At 44.3% G+C, this 21,384-nt stretch overlaps 2 protein-coding genes across 2 annotated transcripts in view; one reads left to right on the top strand and one right to left on the bottom strand.

Moving 5' to 3' along the window:
* LOC141238544 (uncharacterized) overlaps positions 1–21,384 on the bottom strand; it is a 486,605-nt gene that overhangs the window by 77,339 nt on the left and 387,882 nt on the right. The window lies entirely within an intron of this gene.
* LOC141238543 (uncharacterized) lies at positions 5,457–21,252 on the top strand. The gene is made up of 6 exons (XM_073668437.1): positions 5,457–5,523; positions 14,819–15,186; positions 15,270–15,393; positions 15,477–15,565; positions 15,758–15,848; positions 18,145–21,252. Exons 2-6 carry the CDS (start codon positions 15,007–15,009, stop codon positions 19,665–19,667), a joined length of 2,007 nt encoding a protein of 668 aa, XP_073524538.1. The 5' UTR covers positions 5,457–5,523; positions 14,819–15,006; the 3' UTR covers positions 19,668–21,252.

Here is a 21,384-nt window from a genome sequence, read left to right as displayed (position 1 = left end):
CGTCATTATGTCCGGATTTATCAGCAATGTACAAAAGGTAATAGGGTAAAGAATGTATATAGGGTCAGTATGTATATATTCTGTACTGTATGTACAGTACAGACCAAAAGTTTGGACACACCTTCTCATTTAAAGATTTTTCTGTATTTTCATGACTATGAAAATTGTACATTCACACTGAAGGCATCAAAACTATGAATTACCACATGTGGAATTATATACTTAACAAAAAAGTGTGAAACAACTGAAAATATGTCTTATATTCTAGGTTTTTCACAGTAGCCACCTTTTGCTTTGATGACTGCTTTGCACGCTCTTGGCATTCTCTTGATGAGCTTCAAGAGGTAGTCACCGGAAATGGTCTTCTAACAATCTTGAAGGAGTTCCCAGAGATGCTTAGCACTTGTTGGCCCTTTTGCCTTCACTCGGCGGTCCAGCTCACCCCAAACCATCTCGATTGGGTTCAGGTCTGGTGACTGTGGAGGCCAGGTCATCTGGCGTAGCCCCCCATCACTCTCTTTCTTGGTCAAATAGCCCTTACACAGCCTGGAGGGGTGTTTGGGGTCATTTTCCTGTTGAAAAATAAATGATGGTCCAACTAAACGCAAACCGGATGGAATAGCATGCCGCTGCAAGATGCTGTGGTAGCCATGCTGGTTCAGTATGCCTTCAATTTTGAATAAATCCCCAACAGTGTCACCAGCAAAGCACCCCCACACCATCACACCTCCTCCTCCATGCTTCACGGTGGGAACCAGGCATGTAGAGTCCATCCGTTCACCTTTTCTGCGTCGCACAAAGACACGGTGGTTGGAACCAAAGATCTCAAATCTGGACTCATCAGACCAAAGCACAGATTTCCACTGGCCTAATGTCCATTCCTTGTGTTCTTTAGCTCAAACAAGTCTCTTCTGCTTGTTGCCTATCCTTAGCAGTGGTTTCCTAGCAGCTATTTTACCATGAAGGCCTGCTGCACAAACTCTCCTCTTAACAGCTGTTGTAGAGATGTGTCTGCTGCTAGAACTCTGTGTGGCATTGACCTGGTCTCTAATCTGAGCTGCTGTTAACCTGCGATTTCTGAGGCTGGTGACTCGGATAAACTTATCCTCAGAAGCAGAGGTGACTCTTGGTCTTCCTTTCTTGGGGCGGTCCTCATGTGAGCCAGTTTCTTTGTAGCGCTTGATGGTTTTTGCAACTGCACTTGGGGACACTTTCAAAGTTTGCCCAATTTTTCGGACTGACTGACCTTCATTTCTTAAAGTAATGATGGCCACTCGTTTTTCTTTACTTAGCTGCTTTTTTCTTGCCATAATACAAATTCTAACAGTCTATTCAGTAGGACTATCAGCTGTGTATCCACCAGACTTCCGCACAACACAACTGATGGTCCCAAACCCATTTATAAGGCAAGAAATCCCACTTACTAAACCTGACAGGGCACACCTGTGAAGTGATGACCATTTCCGGTGACTACCTCTTGAAGCTCATCAAGAGAATGCCAAGAGTGTGCAAAGCAGTCATCAAAGCAAAAGGTGGCTACTTTGAAGAACCTAGAATATAAAACATATTTTCAGTTGTTTCACACTTTTTTGTTAAGTATATAATTCCACATGTGGTAATTCATAGTTTTGATGCCTTCAATGTGAATGTACAATTTTCAAAGTCATGAAAATACAGAAAAATCTTTAAATGAGAAGGTGTGTCCAAACTTTTGGTCTGTACTGTATATAGGGTCAGTATGTATATATTTTGTACTGTATGTATATAGGGTCAGTATGTATATATTCTGTACTGTATGTGTATAGGGTCAGTATGTATATATTCTGTACTGTATGTATATAGGGTCAGTATGTACTGTATATATTCTGTACTGTATGTGTATAGGGTCAGTATGTATATATTCTGTACTGTATGTGTATAGGGTCAGTATGTATACATTCTGTACTGTATGTATATAGGGTCAGTATGTATATATTCTGTACTGTATGTGTATAGGGTCAGTATGTATATATTCTGTACTGTATGTATATAGGGTCAGTATGTATATATTCTGTACTGTATGTGTATAGGGTCAGTATGTATATATTCTGTACTGTATGTATATAGGGTCAGTATGTATATATTCTGTACTGTATAGGGTCAGTATGTATATATTCTGTACTGTATGTATATAGGATCAGTATGTACTGTATATATTCTGTACTGTATGTGTATAGGGTCAGTATGTATATATTCTGTACTGTATGTATATAGGGTCAGTATGTATATATTCTGTACTGTATAGGGTCAGTATGTATATATTCTGTACTGTATGTATATAGGATCAGTATGTACTGTATATATTCTGTACTGTATGTGTATAGGGTCAGTATGTATATATTCTGTACTGTATGTGTATAGGGTCAGTATGTATACATTCTGTACTGTATGTATATAGGGTCAGTATGTATATATTCTGTACTGTATAGGATCAGTATGTATATATTCTGTACTGTATGTATATAGGGTCAGTATGTATATATTCTGTAGTGTATATATATATATAGAGTCAGCATGTATATATTCTGTACTCTATGTATATAGGGTCAGTATGTATATATTCTGTACTGTATGTGTATAGGGTCAGTATGTATATATTCTGTACTGTATGTGTATAGGGTCAGTATGTATACATTCTGTACTGTATGTATATAGGGTCAGTATGTATATATTCTGTACTGTATGTGTATAGGGTCAGTATGTATACATTCTGTACTGTATGTATATAGGGTCAGTATGTATATATTCTGTACTGTATGTATATAGGGTCAGTATGTATATATTCTGTACTGTATAGGGTCAGTATGTATATATTCTGTACTGTATGTATATAGGATCAGTATGTACTGTATATATTCTGTACTGTATGTGTATAGGGTCAGTATGTATATATTCTGTACTGTATGTGTATAGGGTCAGTATGTATACATTCTGAACTGTATGTATATAGGGTCAGTATGTATATATTCTGTACTGTATAGGATCAGTATGTATATATTCTGTACTGTATGTATATAGGGTCAGTATGTATATATTCTGTAGTGTGTATATATATATATAGGGTCAGTATGTATATATTCTGTACTGTATGTATATAGGGTCAGTATGTATATATTCTGTACTGTATGTGTATAGGGTCAGTATGTATATATTCTGTACTGTATGTATATATTCTGTACTGTATGTGTATAGGGTCAGTATGTATATATTCTGTACTGTATGTATATAGGGTCAGTATGTATATATTCTGTACTGTATATATATAGGGTCAGTATGTATATATTCTGTACTGTATGTATATAGGGTCAGTATGTATACTATACTGTATGTGTATAGGGTCAGTATGTATATATTCTGTACTGTATGTGTATAGGGTTAGTATGTATATATTCTGTACTGTATGTGTATAGGGTTAGTATGTATATATTCTGTACTGTATGTGTATAGGGTCAGTATGTATATATTCTGTACTGTATGTGTATAGGGTCAGTATGTATATATTCTGTACTGTATGTATATAGGGTCAGTATGTATATATTCTGTACTGTATGTATATAGGGTCAGTATGTATATATTCTGTACTGTATATATATAGGGTCAGTATGTATATATTCTGTACTGTATGTATATAGGGTCAGTATGTATACTATACTGTATGTGTATAGGGTCAGTATGTATATATTCTGTACTGTATGTGTATAGGGTTAGTATGTATATATTCTGTACTGTATGTGTATAGGGTTAGTATGTATATATTCTGTACTGTATGTGTATAGGGTCAGTATGTATATATTCTGTACTGTATGTGTATAGGGTCAGTATGTATATATTCTGTACTGTATGTATATAGGGTCAGTATGTATATATTCTGCACTGTATGTGTATAGGGTCAGTATGTATATATTCTGTACTGTATGTGTATAGGGTCAGTATGTATATATTCTGTACTGTATGTATATAGGGTCAGTATGTATATATTCTGTACTGTATGTGTATAGGGTCAGTATGTATATATTCTGTACTGTATGTATATAGGGTCAGTATGTATATATTCTGTACTGTATGTATATAGGGTCAGTATGTATATATTCTGTACTGTATGTGTATAGGGTCAGTATGTATATATTCTGTACTGTATGTATATAGGGTCAGTATGTATATATTCTGTACTGTATGTACATTTATAGAGATAAGCGATATACTGACCGTACACCTCGTACACGCGCGGCTCTGCTCCATACGCCTCGTACACGTGCGGCGGCTCCGCTCCGTACACCTCTCACACACAAGGCTCCGCTCCGTACAGTTCGCACATGCGCGGCTCCGCTCCGTACACTTCGCACACGCACGGCTCCGCTCCGTACGCCTCGTACACACGCGGCTCCGCTCCGTACACCTTGTACACGCGGCTCCGCTCCGTACACCTTGTACACGCGCGGCTCCGCTCCGTACACCTCGTACACGCTCGGCTCCGCTCCGTACACCTCGTACACGCGCGGCTCCGCTCCGTACACCTTGTACACGCGCGGCTCCGCTCCGCACACCTCGTACACGCGCGGCTCCGCTCCGCACACCTCGTACACGCGCGGCTCCGCTCCGCACACCTCGTACACGCGCGGCTCCGCTCCGCACACCTCGTACACGCGCGGCTCCGCTCCGCACACCTCGTACACGCGCGGCTCCGCTCCGTACACCTCGTACACGCGCGGCTCCGCTCCGTACACCTCGTACACGCGCGGCTCCGCTCCGTACACCTCGTACACGCGCGGCTCCGCTCCGTACACCTCGTACACGCGCGGCTCCGCTCCGTACACCTCGTACACGCGCGGCTCCGCTCCGTACACCTCGTACACGCGCGGCTCCGCTACGTACACCTCGTACACGCGCGGCTCCGCTACGTACACCTCGTACACGCGCGGCTCCGCTACGTACACCTCGTACACACGCGGCTCCGCTCCGTACACCTCGTACACACGCGGCTCCGCTCCGTACACCTCGTACACGCGCGGCTCCGCTCCGTACACCTCGTACACGCGCGGCTCCGCTCCGTACACCTCGTACACACGTGGCTCCGCTCCGTACACCTCGTACACACGCGGCTCTGCTCCGTACACCTCGTACACACGCGGCTCCGCTCCGTACACCTCGTACACGCGCGGCTCCGCTCCGTACACCTCGTACACACACGGCTCTGCTCCGTACACCTCGTACACACGCGGCTCCGCTCCGTACACCTCGTACACACGCGGCTCCGCTCCGTACACCTCGTACACACGCGGCTCTGCTACATCCACACTGTAAACCCCTCCTGACCCCACACATAAACTTCAGCTCATCCAGCACCATGACAACCAGCACAGCAGAGTCCTGCATCCACTGAGGCCCCTGATCATGTGACCCCTGACTCCTCCCCTCCTGTGACCTCATCACAGCTCCTGTGCGCACAGAGCAGCCATATATGTGGTGGCGGCTCTGCAGGTGGAGGTATGTGGAGACCCCCATTACTGGGCGCAGGGGGCATTAACCCCTTCAGCACAGAGACTCTTTTGGGGTCTTGTGTTGCCCCTTTATAAGAATCATAAGGTTTTTGTTCTGTTTCCTGTAATAGATACATACGACCCAACTATGGAGACAGGAAGGGAGGAAACGTATTGTTCTCATAGTACAGGACCCCTTTACTGCCCCCACAGTGTAATGCCCCCATTATGCCCCTTATGCAGTATGTATGATGCCCCCACACAGTGCAATGCCCCCATTATGCCCCTTATGCAGTATGTATGATGCCCCCCACACAGTGTAATGCCCCCATTATGCCCCTTATGCAGGATGTATGATGCCCCCACACAGTGTAATGCCCCCATTATACCCCTTATACAGGATGTATGATGCCCCCCACACAGTGTAATGCCCCCATTATGCCCCTTATGCAGGATGTATGATGCCCCCACACAGTGTAATGCCCCCATTATGCCCCTTATGCAGGATGTATGATGCCCCCACACAGTGCAATGCCCCCATTATGCCCCTTATGCAGGATGTATGATGCCCCCCACACAGTGTAATGCCCCCATTATGCCCCTTATGCAGTATGTATGATGCCCCCCACACAGTGTAATGCCCCCATTATGCCCCTTATACATGATGTATGATGCCCCCACAGTGTAATGCCCCTTATGCAGTATGCATGATGCCCCCACACAGTGTAATGCCCCTTATGCAGTATGCATGATGCCCCCACACAGTGTAATGCCCCCATTATGCCCCTTATGCATGATGTATGATGCCCCCACACAGTGTAATGCCCCCATTATGCCCCTTATGCAGGATGTATGATGCCCCCACACAGTGTAATGCCCCCATTATGCCCCTTATGCAGGATGTATGATGCCCCCACACAGTGCAATGCCCCCATTATGCCCCTTATGCAGGATGTATGATGCCCCCCACACAGTGTAATGCCCCCATTATGCCCCTTATGCAGTATGTATGATGCCCCCCACACAGTGTAATGCCCCCATTATGCCCCTTATACATGATGTATGATGCCCCCACAGTGTAATGCCCCTTATGCAGTATGCATGATGCCCCCACACAGTGTAATGCCCCTTATGCAGTATGCATGATGCCCCCACACAGTGTAATGCCCCCATTATGCCCCTTATGCATGATGTATGATGCCCCCACACAGTGTAATGCCCCCATTATGCCCCTTATGCAGTATGTATGATGCCCCCACACAGTGTAATGCCCCCATTATGCCCCTTATGTAGGATGTATGATGCCCCCACACAGTGTAATGCCCCCATTATGCCCCTTATGCAGTATGTATGATGCCCCCCACACCGTGTAATGCCCCCCTTATGCCCCTTATGCATGAGGTATGATGCCCCCACACAGTGTAATGCCCCCATTATGCCCCTTATGCAGTATGTATGATGCCCCCACACAGTGTAATGCCCCCATGATGCCTCTTATGCAGGATGTATGATGCCCCCACAGTGTAATGCTCCCATTATGCCCCTTATGCAGTATGTATGATGCCCCCACACAGTGTAATGCCCCCATTATGCCCCTTATGTAGGATGTATGATGCCCCCCACACAGTGTAATGCCCCCATTATGCCTCTTATGCAGTATGTATGATGCCCCCACACAGTGTAATGTCCCCATTATACCCATTATGCAGTATGTATGATGCCCCCACACAGTGTAATGCCCCCATTATGCCCCTTATGCAGGATGTATGATGCCCCCCCACACAGGGTTTCGCCCCCATTATGCAGTGTGATGATGCCCCCCCCCACACAGTGTAATGCCCCCATTATGCCCCTTATGCAGTATGTATGATGCCCCCACATAGTGTAATGCCCCCATGATGCCTCTTATGCAGGATGTATGATGCCCCCCACACAGTGTAATGCCCCCATTATGCCCCTTATGCAGTATGTATGATGCCCCCCACACAGTGTAATGCCCCCATTATGCCCCTTATGCATGATGTATGATGCCCCCACACAGTGTAATGCCCCCATTATGCCCCTTATGCAGTATGTATGATGCCCCCACACAGTGTAATGCCCCCATGATGCCTCTTATGCAGTATGTATGATGCCCCCCACACAGTGTAATGACCCCATTATGCCCCTTATGCAGTATGTATGATGCCCCCCACACAGTGTAATGCCCCCATTATGCCCCTTATGCATGATGTATGATGCCCCCACAAAGTGTAATGCCCCCATTATGCCCCTTATGCAGTATGTATGATGCCCCCACACAGTGTAATGCCCCCATGATGCCTCTTATGCAGGATGTATGATGCCCCCACAGTGTAATGCCCCTTATGCGGTATGCATGATGCCCCCACACAGTGTAATGCCCCCATTATGCCCCTTATGCAGTATGTATGATGCCCCCCACACAGTGTAATGCCCCCATTATGCCCCTTATGCAGTATGTATGATGCCCCCCACACAGTGTAATGCCCCCATTATGCCCCTTATGCAGTATGTATGATGCCCCCCACACAGTGTAATGCCCCCATTATGCCCCTTATGCATGATGTATGATGCCCCCACACAGTGTAATGCCCCCATTATGCCCCTTATGCAGTATGTATGATGCCCCCACACAGTGTAATGCCCCCATTATGCCCCTTATGTAGGATGTATGATGCCCCCACACAGTGTAATGCCCCCATTATGCCCCTTATGCAGTATGTATGATGCCCCCCACACAGTGTAATGCCCCCATTATGCCCCTTATGCATGATGTATGATGCCCCCACACAGTGTAATGCCCCCATTATGCCCCTTATGCAGTATGTATGATGCCCCCACACAGTGTAATGCCCCCATGATGCCTCTTATGCAGGATGTATGATGCCCCCACAGTGTAATGCTCCCATTATGCCCCTTATGCAGTATGTATGATGCCCCCACACAGTGTAATGCCCCCATTATGCCCCTTATGTAGGATGTATGATGCCCCCCACACAGTGTAATGCCCCCATTATGCCTCTTATGCAGTATGTATGATGCCCCCACACAGTGTAATGTCCCCATTATGCCCATTATGCAGTATGTATGATGCCCCCACACAGTGTAATGCCCCCATTATGCCCCTTATGCAGGATGTATGATGCCCCCCCACACAGGGTTTCGCCCCCATTATGCAGTGTGATGATGCCCCCCCACACAGTGTAATGCCCCCATTATGCCCCTTATGCAGTATGTATGATGCCCCCACATAGTGTAATGCCCCCATGATGCCTCTTATGCAGGATGTATGATGCCCCCACAGTGTAATGCCCCCATTATGCCCCTTATGCAGTATGCATGATGCCCCCACACAGTGTAATGCCCCCATTATGCCCCTTATGCAGTATGTATGATGCCCCCCACACAGTGTAATGCCCCCATTATGCCCCTTATGCAGTATGTATGATGCCCACCACACAGTGTAATGCCCCCATTATGCCCCTTATGCAGTATGTATGATGCCCCCCACACAGTGTAATGCCCCCATTATGCCCCTTATGCATGATGTATGATGCCCCCACACAGTGTAATGCCCCCATGATGCCTCTTATGCAGGATGTATGATGCCCCCATTATGCCCCTTATGCAGTATGTATGATGCCCCCACACAGTGTAATGCCCCCATTATGCCCCTTATGTAGGATGTATGATGCCCCCCACACAGTGTAATGCCCCCATTATGCCTCTTATGCAGTATGTATGATGCCCCCACACAGTGTAATGCCCCCATTATGCCCCTTATGCAGTATGTATGATGCCCCCATTATGCCCCTTATGCAGGATGTATGATGCCCCCCCACACAGGGTTTCGCATTATGCAGTGTGATGATGCCCCCCCCCCACACAGTGTAATGCCCCCATTATGCCCCTTATGCAGTATGTATGATGCCCCCCACACAGTGTAATGCCCCCATTATGCCCCTTATACAGTATGTATGATGCCCCCCACACAGTGTATTGTCCCCATTATCCACCTTATGCAGGATGTATGATGCCCCCACGCAGTGTAATGCCCCCATTATGCCCTTTATGCAGGATGCATGATGCCCCCACACAGTGTAATGCCCCCATTATGCCCCTTATGCAGTGTGTATGATGCCCCCACACAGTTTAATGCCCCCATTATGCCCCTTATGCAGGATGTATGATGCCCCCACACAGTTTAATGCCCCCATTATGCCCCTTATGCAGTATGTATGATGCCCCCACAGTGTAATGCCCCCATTATGCCCCTTATGCAGTATGTATGATGCCCCCATTATGCCCCTTATGCAGGATGTATGATGCCCCCCCACACAGGGTTTCGCATTATGCAGTGTGATGATGCCCCCCCCCACACAGTGTAATGCCCCCATTATGCCCCTTATGCAGTATGTATGATGCCCCCCACACAGTGTAATGCCCCCATTATGCCCCTTATACAGTATGTATGATGCCCCCCACACAGTGTAATGTCCCCATTATCCACCTTATGCAGGATGTATGATGCCCCCACGCAGTGTAATGCCCCCATTATGCCCTTTATGCAGGATGCATGATGCCCCCACACAGTGTAATGCCCCCATTATGCCCCTTATGCAGTGTGTATGATGCCCCCACACAGTTTAATGCCCCCATTATGCCCCTTATGCAGTGTGTATGACCCCCCCCCCCCCCCCACAGTATAATGTTCCCCCAGTACCGCCTGAGGTCCTGCAGTTGGAATAATCCCTCTGGAGAATGTTTTTTCCTTTCCCTGCTCCCCTCCATATATACCCTCGAGCATGTATACATGCATGTAGGGGAGCAGGCCTTACTAGATATCGTGGCTTTGTACAGTAATATACCACATGAGGATGATATCAGAGGAGTAAGACATTTCTTGAAATCGAGATCAGTAGAGTGTAGCAGACATAATGACTTGATGGAGGATCTTCTAAAATTCACTCTTATGCATAACTTCTTTCTTTTTGATAGGAAGTATTTCCACCAGCTCAGGGGTACTGCGATGGGGAGACCCTGTGCCCCCTCATATGCTAACCTATCCCTGGACTGGTGGGAGGAATCCTCAATATTCAGGGATGGCATCCATATATTGGGGTATGGTACAAATATATTGACTGCATTTTTATCACCTGGTCAGGGACGAGTGAACAATCTTTTTAATTTGTCGGGGAACTCAACATCAATAGAGTGGGCCTTAGATTTACATCTGAATTTATTATAATAATAATTTTTATAGCGACAACATATTCTGCAGCACTTTACAATTTTAAGGGGGACTTATATTGACAATACAGACTTTACAGAATAAGCATAACTCAGATATTAAAAGGAGTGAGGGCCCTGCTCACAAGCTTACAGTCTATAAGGTAATAGGGGAGACACAAAAGGTAAAATGTACGTATATTGTATAATACAGCCTTAATATACTAAATAGAGTAAGTATATAACACCACATGAACTGGTCGCCAGCCAGTATGTGTACAGTACAGACAGAGGCTATTCAGTGCATGGATGGTATGAGCATGATTTTGAAGAAAATTTTAATATGGGCCAAACTGGGACAGTTAGATAAGTGTGTTGAGGTGATAGGCCAGTATAAAGAAATGGGTTTTTAGGGCACCCTTTAAACTGTGGGTATTGGGAATTAATCAAATTGTCCTGGGTAGTGCATTCAAAAGAATTGGAGCAGCATGCGAGAAATCTTGGAGACTGGAGTGGGAGGTTCGGATTACGGAGGATTTTAGTTTTAAGTCATTAGCAGAACGGAGGGCACGGGTAGGGTGGTAGACTGAGACGAGGGAGGTGATGTAGGGCGGTGCTGAATCATCAAGAGTTTTGTGGGTAAGAGCGATAAGTTTATATTGAACTCTGTATTGGATGGGCAATCAGTGCAATGACTGGCACAGGGAAGAGACATCGTTGTATCGGTTGGTGAGGAATATGACCCTGACTCCTGCGTTCAGGACGGATTGGAGAGGGGAAAGTTTATAAAGGGGGAGATCGATAAGTAAAGAGTTGCAATAGTCCAGACGAGAATGAATAAGAGCTACATAAGAGTTTTTACAGAGTCAAAGGTAAGAAAATTTCTGATTCTAGAGATGTTTTTGAGGTGTAGATGACACGAGCGAGCGAGTGATTTGATGTGAGGAGTGAAGGAAAGATCTGAATCAAGCTTGACCCCAAGACAGCCGGCATGTTGCTGGCGAGTAATGATGGAGTCACAAACAGAAATGGCAATATCAGGCATAGATAGGTTAGTGGAGGGAGGAAATAGGAGTAGTTTAGTTTTTGACAGATTAAATTTTAGATAGAGGGAGGGCATAGTGTTAGAGACAGCGGAAAGACAATCACTGGTATTTTGTAATAATGCAGGGGTGATGTCCGGAGAAGAGGTGTATAATTGGGTGTCATCAGCATAGAGATGGTACTAAAAACCGAATCTGCTGATTGTTTGTCCAATAGGAGCGATATATAAGTAGAAAAGAAGGGCTTCTAGGACTGATCTTTGAGGAACCCCGACAATAAGGGGGAGGGGAGAAGAAGAGGAGCCAGCAAAAGACACAGTGAAGGAGCGGTCAGAGAGGTAGATCCACAGTGTCGAATGCTGCAGAGAGATCCAGGAGAATCAGCAGGGAGTAGTGACCATTAGATTTGGCTGTTAGTAGATCATTAGAAACTTTAGTGAGTTCAGTTTCAGTAGAATGTAAAGAGCGGAAACCAGATTGTAAAGGGTCAAGAAGGGAGTTATCTGAGAGATAGCGTATTATACAGGAGTGGACCAGGAGTTTAGATATAAAGGGAAGATTGGAAACAGGTCTGTAGTTAGCAGCACAGTTCTGGTCGAGGGATGTTTTTTTAAGTAATGGATGTATGCTGGAGTGTTTAAAAAAGGAGGGAAAAATACAAGATGAGAGGTAGAGGTTGAATATTTTAGTTAGGTGAGTGGTGACAGCTGGAGAAAGGGACTGAAGGAGATGTGAAGGAATAGGGTCACTGGTGCAGGTGGTAGAGCTAGAGGAAGCAAGGAGCCTTGTCACTTCATCTTCCGTGACTGGTTCGAAGTCAGAAAATGATCAAGATACAATGTGGGAGGGAGGAGCATGCATAACATTTGGGGATTGAGAGAAAATTTCCTGTCGGATATGGTCAATTTTTTCTTTGAAATAATTGTCCAGATCGTCAGTGCTGAGGTTGTTGGTTGGGGCCTGTGCTGTTTGATTAAGGAGAGAATGAAAAGTGTCAAACAGGTGTTTAGGATTATTGGGCCATGAGATGATGAGGTTGTTAGGCTGCGTGCACACAATGCTTTTTTCATGCGTTTCCGCTGCGGAAACGCATCAAAAACGCATGGTAATCCGCACCCCATGGTCCCCAATGGCATTCCGCAATGTCAATGCACATGCTGCGGATTTTTCCGCAACGTTTCTGCAGCGCTCATAAATCCACAGCATGTTCATTAATTTTGCGGAAGCGCAGCGGAAACCATGCCATTGGCTTGCATTGAGACGCATAGAATCCGTGTCTGTACATTTGTACAAGCGGATAATATGCGTTTCAATGTACAGATGGTACCCAGTTCTGGAGGAGAGAAGACTCTCATCCAGACCTGGGTACCATTGTACCTGTAAAAAAAAAGAATAAAATAAAAAATAAAGTTTATATTCACCTGTCCGGCGGCCCCTGCAGCGCTTCTCTTTCCAGGACCTGAGATGACGTCGCGGTCATGTGACCGCAGGCTGTCTCGCGAGATGCTGGCAAGCCAGGAAGGAACCAGGAAGGAGCGCGACAGCACACACGGCGGCATCGGAGGTAAGTATAACTTTATTTTTTTATTTTTACGTTCACACTATATAAATCCATGCCGTTTGCATGGATTTATACAGTGTGACCTAGTTGTCAAGCACTTTCCAAGAGATGCTATCGCCTGGAAAGTGCTTGTCAGTCCGCATGCGGAAATACATGCGTTAACGCATGTGAATCCGCATGTATTCCGCATGTATTCTGCAGGAAAAATGCATGCACAATCTGCATGCGTTTTTTCCACCAGGGAGATGCATAAATGCTGCAGAAATTTTCTACTTCATTTCTGCATCGTGGGCACATAGCCTCAAAGTAGGTTTGTTTGGAGAGGTGAAGGGCGGAGTTATAGGTTTTAAGCATAAATTTATAATGGAGGAAATCTTCAGCCAGATTAGATTTTGTCCACAGCCGTTCGGCACACCTGGAGCCCCGCTGGAGAAAACGTGTTTGCAGCGTGTTCCAAGGTTGTCGCCGTCTGTGCCGAGTTGTTCTCTGTGTAGAAGGTGCACCTTCATCCAGGGCACATTGCAATGTTTCGTTATAATTCTTCAGTGCAGAGTCAGGGCATGAGAGGGAGGAGATTGGGGCCAATGATGATTGCAACGTTTTCATAAATTTCTGGGTGTTAATGCCATGTATATTTCTATAAGTGTGGAAAGTGGGGGTGTCTTGAGCAGGGTGACAGTTCTTGACAGAGAATGAAAGAAGGTTGTGATCAGAGAGTGGAAGAGGAGAGTTAGTAATGTCATGTATTGAACAGAGCCGGGTGAAGATCAGGTCAAAGAGTATTTCCATCTTCATGTGTAGGAGAATTAGTAAGCTGTGAAAGGCCGAAGGAGGAAGTTAGCGATAAAAGATGAGTGGCAGATGGGAAGAGGGAATCGCCTAATGGGATGTTAAAATCTCCCATGATAAGGGTGGGGATGTCATAGGTTAGAAATTTTGGAAGCCAAGTGGCAAAGTGATCCACAAACTGACGGGAGGGGCCCAGAGGGCGATACACAACCGCCACTCGCAGGGAGAAGGGCCGGTAGAGTCTGACTGTGTGGGCCTCAAAAGAAGGGATGAAAAATGAGGGTACTGAGGATATAACCTGAAAAGTACATTTTATTTAAAGGAGCAGACCAACACCAATTATTACCAGTTGCCTTTCCTGCATGTACTGATCAAGAAGGATTGTAACGGGACCCTAGGGACACTCATCTACCAGAAACCTTCAAGCACTAATAAACTACTGAAGTGGGATAACCACCATCCCCATAAAAAGAGGAAAATCCAAGGGACAATTTTTATGGTTGAGAAGGTACTGCTCGACTGTCACAGATTTTAATATACAGGCAATAGACCTGAACACCAGATTAAGGGATGTAGGGTACTCGTGGTACATTTTGGATTCCGCATCATCGTTTGCAGAAAAATGGTCTTATCCATCAGCTTATCTTTTTCTCATTCAGATCTCTAAAATACCGGATCCTCTCAGTGAAGATCGTCTATATAAGAAAATTTTCCTGATTTATCCAGGAAAATCATGGACAAGATGGTGGAGGGGATATTACACCTCACCCTAGAGATCCTCTTCCGGCTTACTGGAGAGGTGAGCGATTCTGATGACGTCACATTACAGCATTCTTGGAAATAACAGATGGACAGAACTAGAGAGGTGAGGACTCTGGAAATGTCTGTAGTGAGATTTATTAATGTGACTCTCCATAACCAGAGATTAATCACGGGGCCTCCACCTCACCCCCTAATACATGAGGACATCAATGACCAGAAGATCCTAGAACTCGCCTACAAGATAATTGAGCTGCTGACTGGAGAGGTGACACTGCTGGGAATGCTGGGACATTATGCAGTAACGCTGTGAAGGGATCAGGGGGATGACGGTATCATTGTATGTGTCAGGTTCCTATAAGATGTCAGGATGTCGCCGTCTATTTCTCCATGGAGGAGTGGGAGTATTTAGAAGGACACAAAGATCTGTACAAGGACGTCATGATGGAGGTTCCCCAGCCCCTCACATCACCAGGTAATAGACAGGACTAAATACACACGGCCTATAATTATCTGTATGTAAAGAATGAATTCAGTCCCTGTATGTGTTTCCTCCAGATCTATCCAGTAAGAGGACAACACCAGAGAGATGTCCCCGTCCTCTTCTTCCACAGGACTGTAAACAAGAAAATCCAAATGTTCCTCAGGTAGATAGAAGGTGTCATGAGATCTCCCCTATGATGTGTAGACGGCTGTAAATGTCATGTCTTCAGTTCTGTTTTATCCATCATTATTATGTTTTATATTTGTGTAATGAGAATGGTGGAGATGGCAGGATTAGAGCTGATCATAGATGTGACTTCTCCATCTGTCGGTGACTTTTACAATATTTGTTTCAGGGTGAAGATCTGACCCATATTAATACTACAGAGACATATGGAAGGGCTGATGAGCAGTGTAAAGAGGAGATTCCTACATATGACTACTCAGGTGAGTAGTAACCACTGAATACAGAGAAGTCCCTGTCTGTGGCTGCTTTATCAGTGGTGTAGTCGTATCACAATCGTGTGATCACCATTTTGCCGCTAGACTCCAACATTCTCCTCCGTTCGAAAATATTCAAATTACTTTGTGTAATTGTGAAAGACCTTTTCTATAGAACTTACAACCTGAAGGATCCACCTACCCCCTGGGATTAGGAGACGCTGACCGTTACCTGCCCAGGTCTGTAAACTATAAAGCCAAATGACAGCGTACGTAGAATGTGCTGACAAATTAAAAAATCACTTGAAGAAAAATATGATGGGCCTGTAAGAGAAAGCGGAGGGTAATGATGCTGTTGGCTTCCTAGATCCCTGATATCTTATTAGATGAATCTACCTTCTCTCCCTTCTGTGCTGCTGAATGTGCTCATATGGTCCCTACAAGACCAGGTCCAGTCTTTCTGGCCAAACTTCACTTTTATGATCGACAACATTAAATGTCCAGTGAGGCCAAGTGTGAATTTCTGTACAATAAGAACAGAGTTTCCCTTTATCCTGATTTTTCAATTTCTTTTAAAACCAACTAACTTCAAACAGGATTGTCATAAACTACACAGAAAACATTACACCTGTGCCATGATATATCTCTAAGCTGTGCGTGGCTGATGGCTGTAATATACATTTATTCACGCCTGCAGGAGATGTGTTGGCATGGCTCCAGCCCTGGTTTCATGGATTCACTCCACGTCATAAATAGTATTGAGCGAATTTGTTCGGCATTTCAAATTCGGGTTAGTTTTCGGGGTTCCGGCTTGTTCGCGCCAAATGGTCCACCATAAATGAGTGCAACTCCAGTTTAGTGTTGGATTTCTCCCCTCATACATACGTGGTTGTTGGGGATGTTACATGTTTATATATTCTTTATTTTTTTTTACATATTTTTATTTTTTTCACTCTTTATGATAGTTTCATTCTGGTTGGATCGGCCGGCCTCACTTATGTGAGTCTGTAACTCCCTGGTCGTCTTTCAAAAAGATCTCCATTGCCTCTTCCAAATGCCTGAGATCTAAATTTAAGACACCTCAGCTCTTCAGTATTATAAAAAAGTTCTCTTTGAATGTCTAATATTTCTTCTTGACACTCATCTGCCAGAAAATATTGTCCCTTAGCGATAGTTTAGATTGAGAAGAGCCCCCGAGCCCCATACTCTAATTACCCCAGAGAGGTTTCACCACTAGTTACTCATTTTTCTCTGATGAAGACTGTTCAGTTTGATCATTTCAGTAGAAGTGTTATTGTCTGTAGACACAGTTTTTGACTTCAGTAATCCTCTGCTTTAACCCCTTCCCGCAGTCAGTATTATGTTTCTAATCAGGCCCCATTTTTCAAATTTGACGTGTGTCACTTTATGTGGTGATAATTTTGGAATTCTTCACAAAGGATAATAGGAAACAAATGGACCTTACAAATTATTTTCCAACTTCTTTTGAATCTGACAATACCCTATATACGGTTCTACACTATTGTTTGGGCACATGGGAGGTTGAGAAGGGAAGGAGCGCCATTTAGCTATTAGGAATGCTCAAAAGATGGCTACCACGAACAGGCTTATAACTATCTACCCTGTTTACAGATTTCACAAATTACTTTGCTCATCACCCTTTAACTCTTCTACATGGATCTGAACCTACACAGAGACCCCTAGGCTTGGGCCATGGTGTTACCTGCTATTCGGTGGAGTGAGATGGAAAGAAGAATAGTAAGGTAACCGGGTCAGAACCAGGAGGGCAGAGAAAATACAAAATCAGAAGACACCAGAGTAGTCAGTAAACGGGCCGAGGTCACAACAGGAAACAAATACACAAGCCGGGAGCTGAGCACAGAGGACTGAACCAGAGGAGAACAAGGCTGTATCTGGCAGCTTCCGGCAATATGCTTCCAGCTTTAGTAGGGTGCGGTGCTTTCCAAATTGCTGAAGCAGGGAGCAGATTACTCCAGCTGGACTGCACACACACCCATACTGCCAGACTCGATGGTACTACAGGTCCCAAGCACCCTAATCTTAGTGGCTGGACAGAGCCTGTACCTTTTACTCCATATTTGGGAGGCAGAATAAACAAACAGGTGAACACCACGCTCCACTGCTTCATCCTATGAGGTTTTCTATTAGATGGTCATTGTCCAGTGATTTTTTTTTTTTATATAACTTGCCTTTTTTACAGACAATTTAAGTAGAAATGTTCAAAAATATAAAATTCAAGGATTCTTTATTAAAAAATAATAATTGTTTTTATTCTTGGCAGATGTCTGTACCAGGAGATCAGAGGGACAGCTGACACCTTCAATTTTCAAATCAGATAATTTTCAGATCCCACAGGATACAATTGAAGTGAATGCCATTACTGCAGATATACCATCATCCCTTCACAGCCAAGATCTGTCATCTGATCCTTTGAAACACGTCCTGTCTTCTGATTCATTACCGACTACTAAGGAAAATCAAAGTCACAAAATAAGCATTAAAAAACAAACTGCTCCTAAAGCAAAGAAGCCATTTTCACATTCAGAATATAGAAATAGTTTTCCTCTCAAAAAGTCTTTTCTTAAACATCAAAAAATTCACACAGCGAAAAATAGATTTTCTTGCTCCAAGTGTGGGAGATGTTTTAATCAGAAATCAACTCTTGTTAAGCACCAGATAACTCACACAGGAGAGAAGCCATTTTCCTGTTCAGAATGTGGGAATTTTTTTACAGAGAAATCAAATCTTATCGCACACCAGAGAACCCACACAGAGGAGAATCCTTTTTCATGTTCAGATTGTGGGAAAAGTTTTGTACAGAAATCAAATCTTAATATACATCAGAGAACTCACACAGGGGAGAAGCCATTTTCATGTTCAGAATGTGGGAAATGTTTTACAGAGAAATCAACTCTTATCAACCATCAGAGAACACACACAGGGGAGAAGCCATTTTCATGTTCAGAATGTGGGAAATGTTTTGCAAAGAAATCAAATCTTATCAAACATGTGAGAACTCACACAGGGGAGAAGCCTTTTCCATGTTCAGAATGTGGAAAATGTTTTACAGAGAAATCAACTCTTATCAACCATCAGAGAACACACACAGGAGAGAAGCCGTTTTCCTGTTCAGAATGTGGGAAATATTTTACAGCGAAATCAAATCTTATCAAACATCACAAAACTCACACAGTTGAGAAGCCTTTTTCATGTTCAGAATGTGGGAAATGTTTTACAGAGAAATATACTCTTATTAAACATCAGACAACTCACACAGGGGAGAAGCCTTTTCCATGTTCAGAATGTGGAAAATGTTATAACCATAAATCTAGTTTTCTTAAGCACCAGAGAACCCACACAGTGGAGAAGCCATTTTCATGTTCAGATTGTGGGAAATGTTTTGTACAAAAATCATGTCTTAATATACATCAGAGAACTCACACAGGGGAGAAGCCATTTTCATGTTCAGAATGTGGGAAATGTTTTGCAAAGAAATCAAATCTTTTCAAACATCAGAGAACTCACACAGGGGAGAAGCCTTATCCATGTTCAGAATGTGGAAAATGTTTTACAGAGAAATCAACTCTTATCAACCATCAGAGAACTCACACAGGAGAGAAGCCATTTTTATGTTCAGAATGTGGGAAATATTTTACAGAGAAATCAACTCTTATCATCCATCAGAGAACCCACACAGGGGCAAAGCCTTTTTCATGTGCAGATTGTGGGAAATGTTTTGGACAGAAATCACATCTTAATAAACATCAGAGAATTCACACAGGGAAGAAGCCTTTTTCATGTTGAAAATGTGGGAAATGTTTTAAACAGAAAGCGCATCTTGATAACCACCGGAGAACCCACACAGGGGAGAATGCCGCAACTACACCCAACTAGTCTCTGTACAGACAAGAAAGGCCCTAGCTGTACAACTAGAAACGCCACCACAGACCTAACTCCCTAATAAGTCGTTGAGGAGTTTCTCATACCTCCTGAGTAACCAGAGGGGAGGCTGCAACAAGGGGAAAGGAAAGTATGAAGTAAAATACGAAAACCCTGAATGAGAAGCAAAAACACATTCATATAGGGCAAAGAAGGCAAGCTAAGGAGAACCAAAAATAAAAGGAACAAGTATAATCTCCCAGAAACCTAACATTGTTAGACTTAAAAGGTACTGGGAGGAAAAGCAAACTGACCGGGAGGATAGTTTCACCTTTGTGGTGAAACTTATAAAATTCATCCTCACCTGTATACAGTGCCTACAAGTAGTATTCAACCCCCTGCAGATTTAGCTGGTTTGATAAGATGCAAATAAGTTAGAGCCTTCAAACTGCAAACGAGAGTAGGTTTTATGAACAGAAGCATAAATCTTACAAACCAAAAAGTTATGTTGAATGTTGAATTTTATTAAATTTTAAACATAAAAGTGTGGGTCAATTATTATACAACCCCTATGCTTAATATTTTGTGGAATAACCCTTGTTTGCAATTACAGCTAATAATCATCTTTTATAAGACCTGATCAGGCCAGCACAGGTCTGTGGAGTTATCTTGGCCCACTCCTCCATGCAGATCTTCTCCAAGTTATCTAGGTTCTTTGGGTGTCTCATGTGGACTTTATTCTTGAGCTCCTTCCACAAGTTTTCAATTGGGTTAAGGTCAGGAGACTGACTAGGCCACTCCAACACCTTGACTTTTTCCCTCTTGAACCAGGCCTTGGTTTTCTTGGCTGTGTGCTTTGGGTCGTTGTCTTGTTGGAAGATGAAATTACGACCCATCTTAAGATCCTTGATGGAGGAGCGGAGGTTCTTGGCCAAAATCTCCAGGTAGGCCGTGCTATCCATCTTCCCATGGATGCGGACCAGATGGCCAGGCCCCTTGGCTGAGAAACAGCCCCACAGCATGATGCTGCCACCACCATGCTTGACTGTAGGGATGGTATTCTTGGGGTCGTATGTAGTGCCATCCAGTCACCAAACGTCACGTGTGTGGTTGGCACCAAAGATCTCGATCTTGGTCTCATCAGACCATAGAACCTTGAACCAGTCTGTCTCAGAGTCCTCCAAGTGATCATGAGCAAACTGTAGACGAGCCTTGACATGACGCTTTGAAAGTAAAGGTACCATACAGGCTCGTCTGGAACGGAGACCATTGCGGTGGAGTACGTTACTTATGGTATTGACTGAAACCAATGTCCCCACTGCCATGAGATCTTCCCGGAGCTCCTTCCTTGTTGTCCTTGGGTTAGCCTTGACTCTTCTGACAAGCCTGGCCTGACACTTTCAAAGGCTGTCCAGGCCATGGAAGGCTAACAGTAGTTCCATAAGCCTTCCACTTACGGATGATGCTCCCAACAGTGGAGACAGGTAGGCCCAACTCCTTGGAAAGGGTTTTGTACCCATTGCCAGCCTTGTGACCCTCCACGATCTTGTCTCTGATGGCCTTGGAATGCTCCTTTGTCTTTCCCATGTTGACCATGTCTGAGTGCTGTTCACAAGTTTGGGGAGGGTCTTAAATAGTCAGA

This window comes from Phyllobates terribilis, unplaced genomic scaffold (assembly GCF_046119375.1).
Source record: "Phyllobates terribilis strain yellow unplaced genomic scaffold, ASM4611937v1 Scaffold_754__1_contigs__length_715743, whole genome shotgun sequence".
In the NCBI taxonomy this organism is placed as follows: domain Eukaryota; kingdom Metazoa; phylum Chordata; class Amphibia; order Anura; family Dendrobatidae; genus Phyllobates; species Phyllobates terribilis.
Note: the sequence above shows the minus strand (reverse complement) of the source record. Positions and strands in the feature narration are given on the sequence as shown.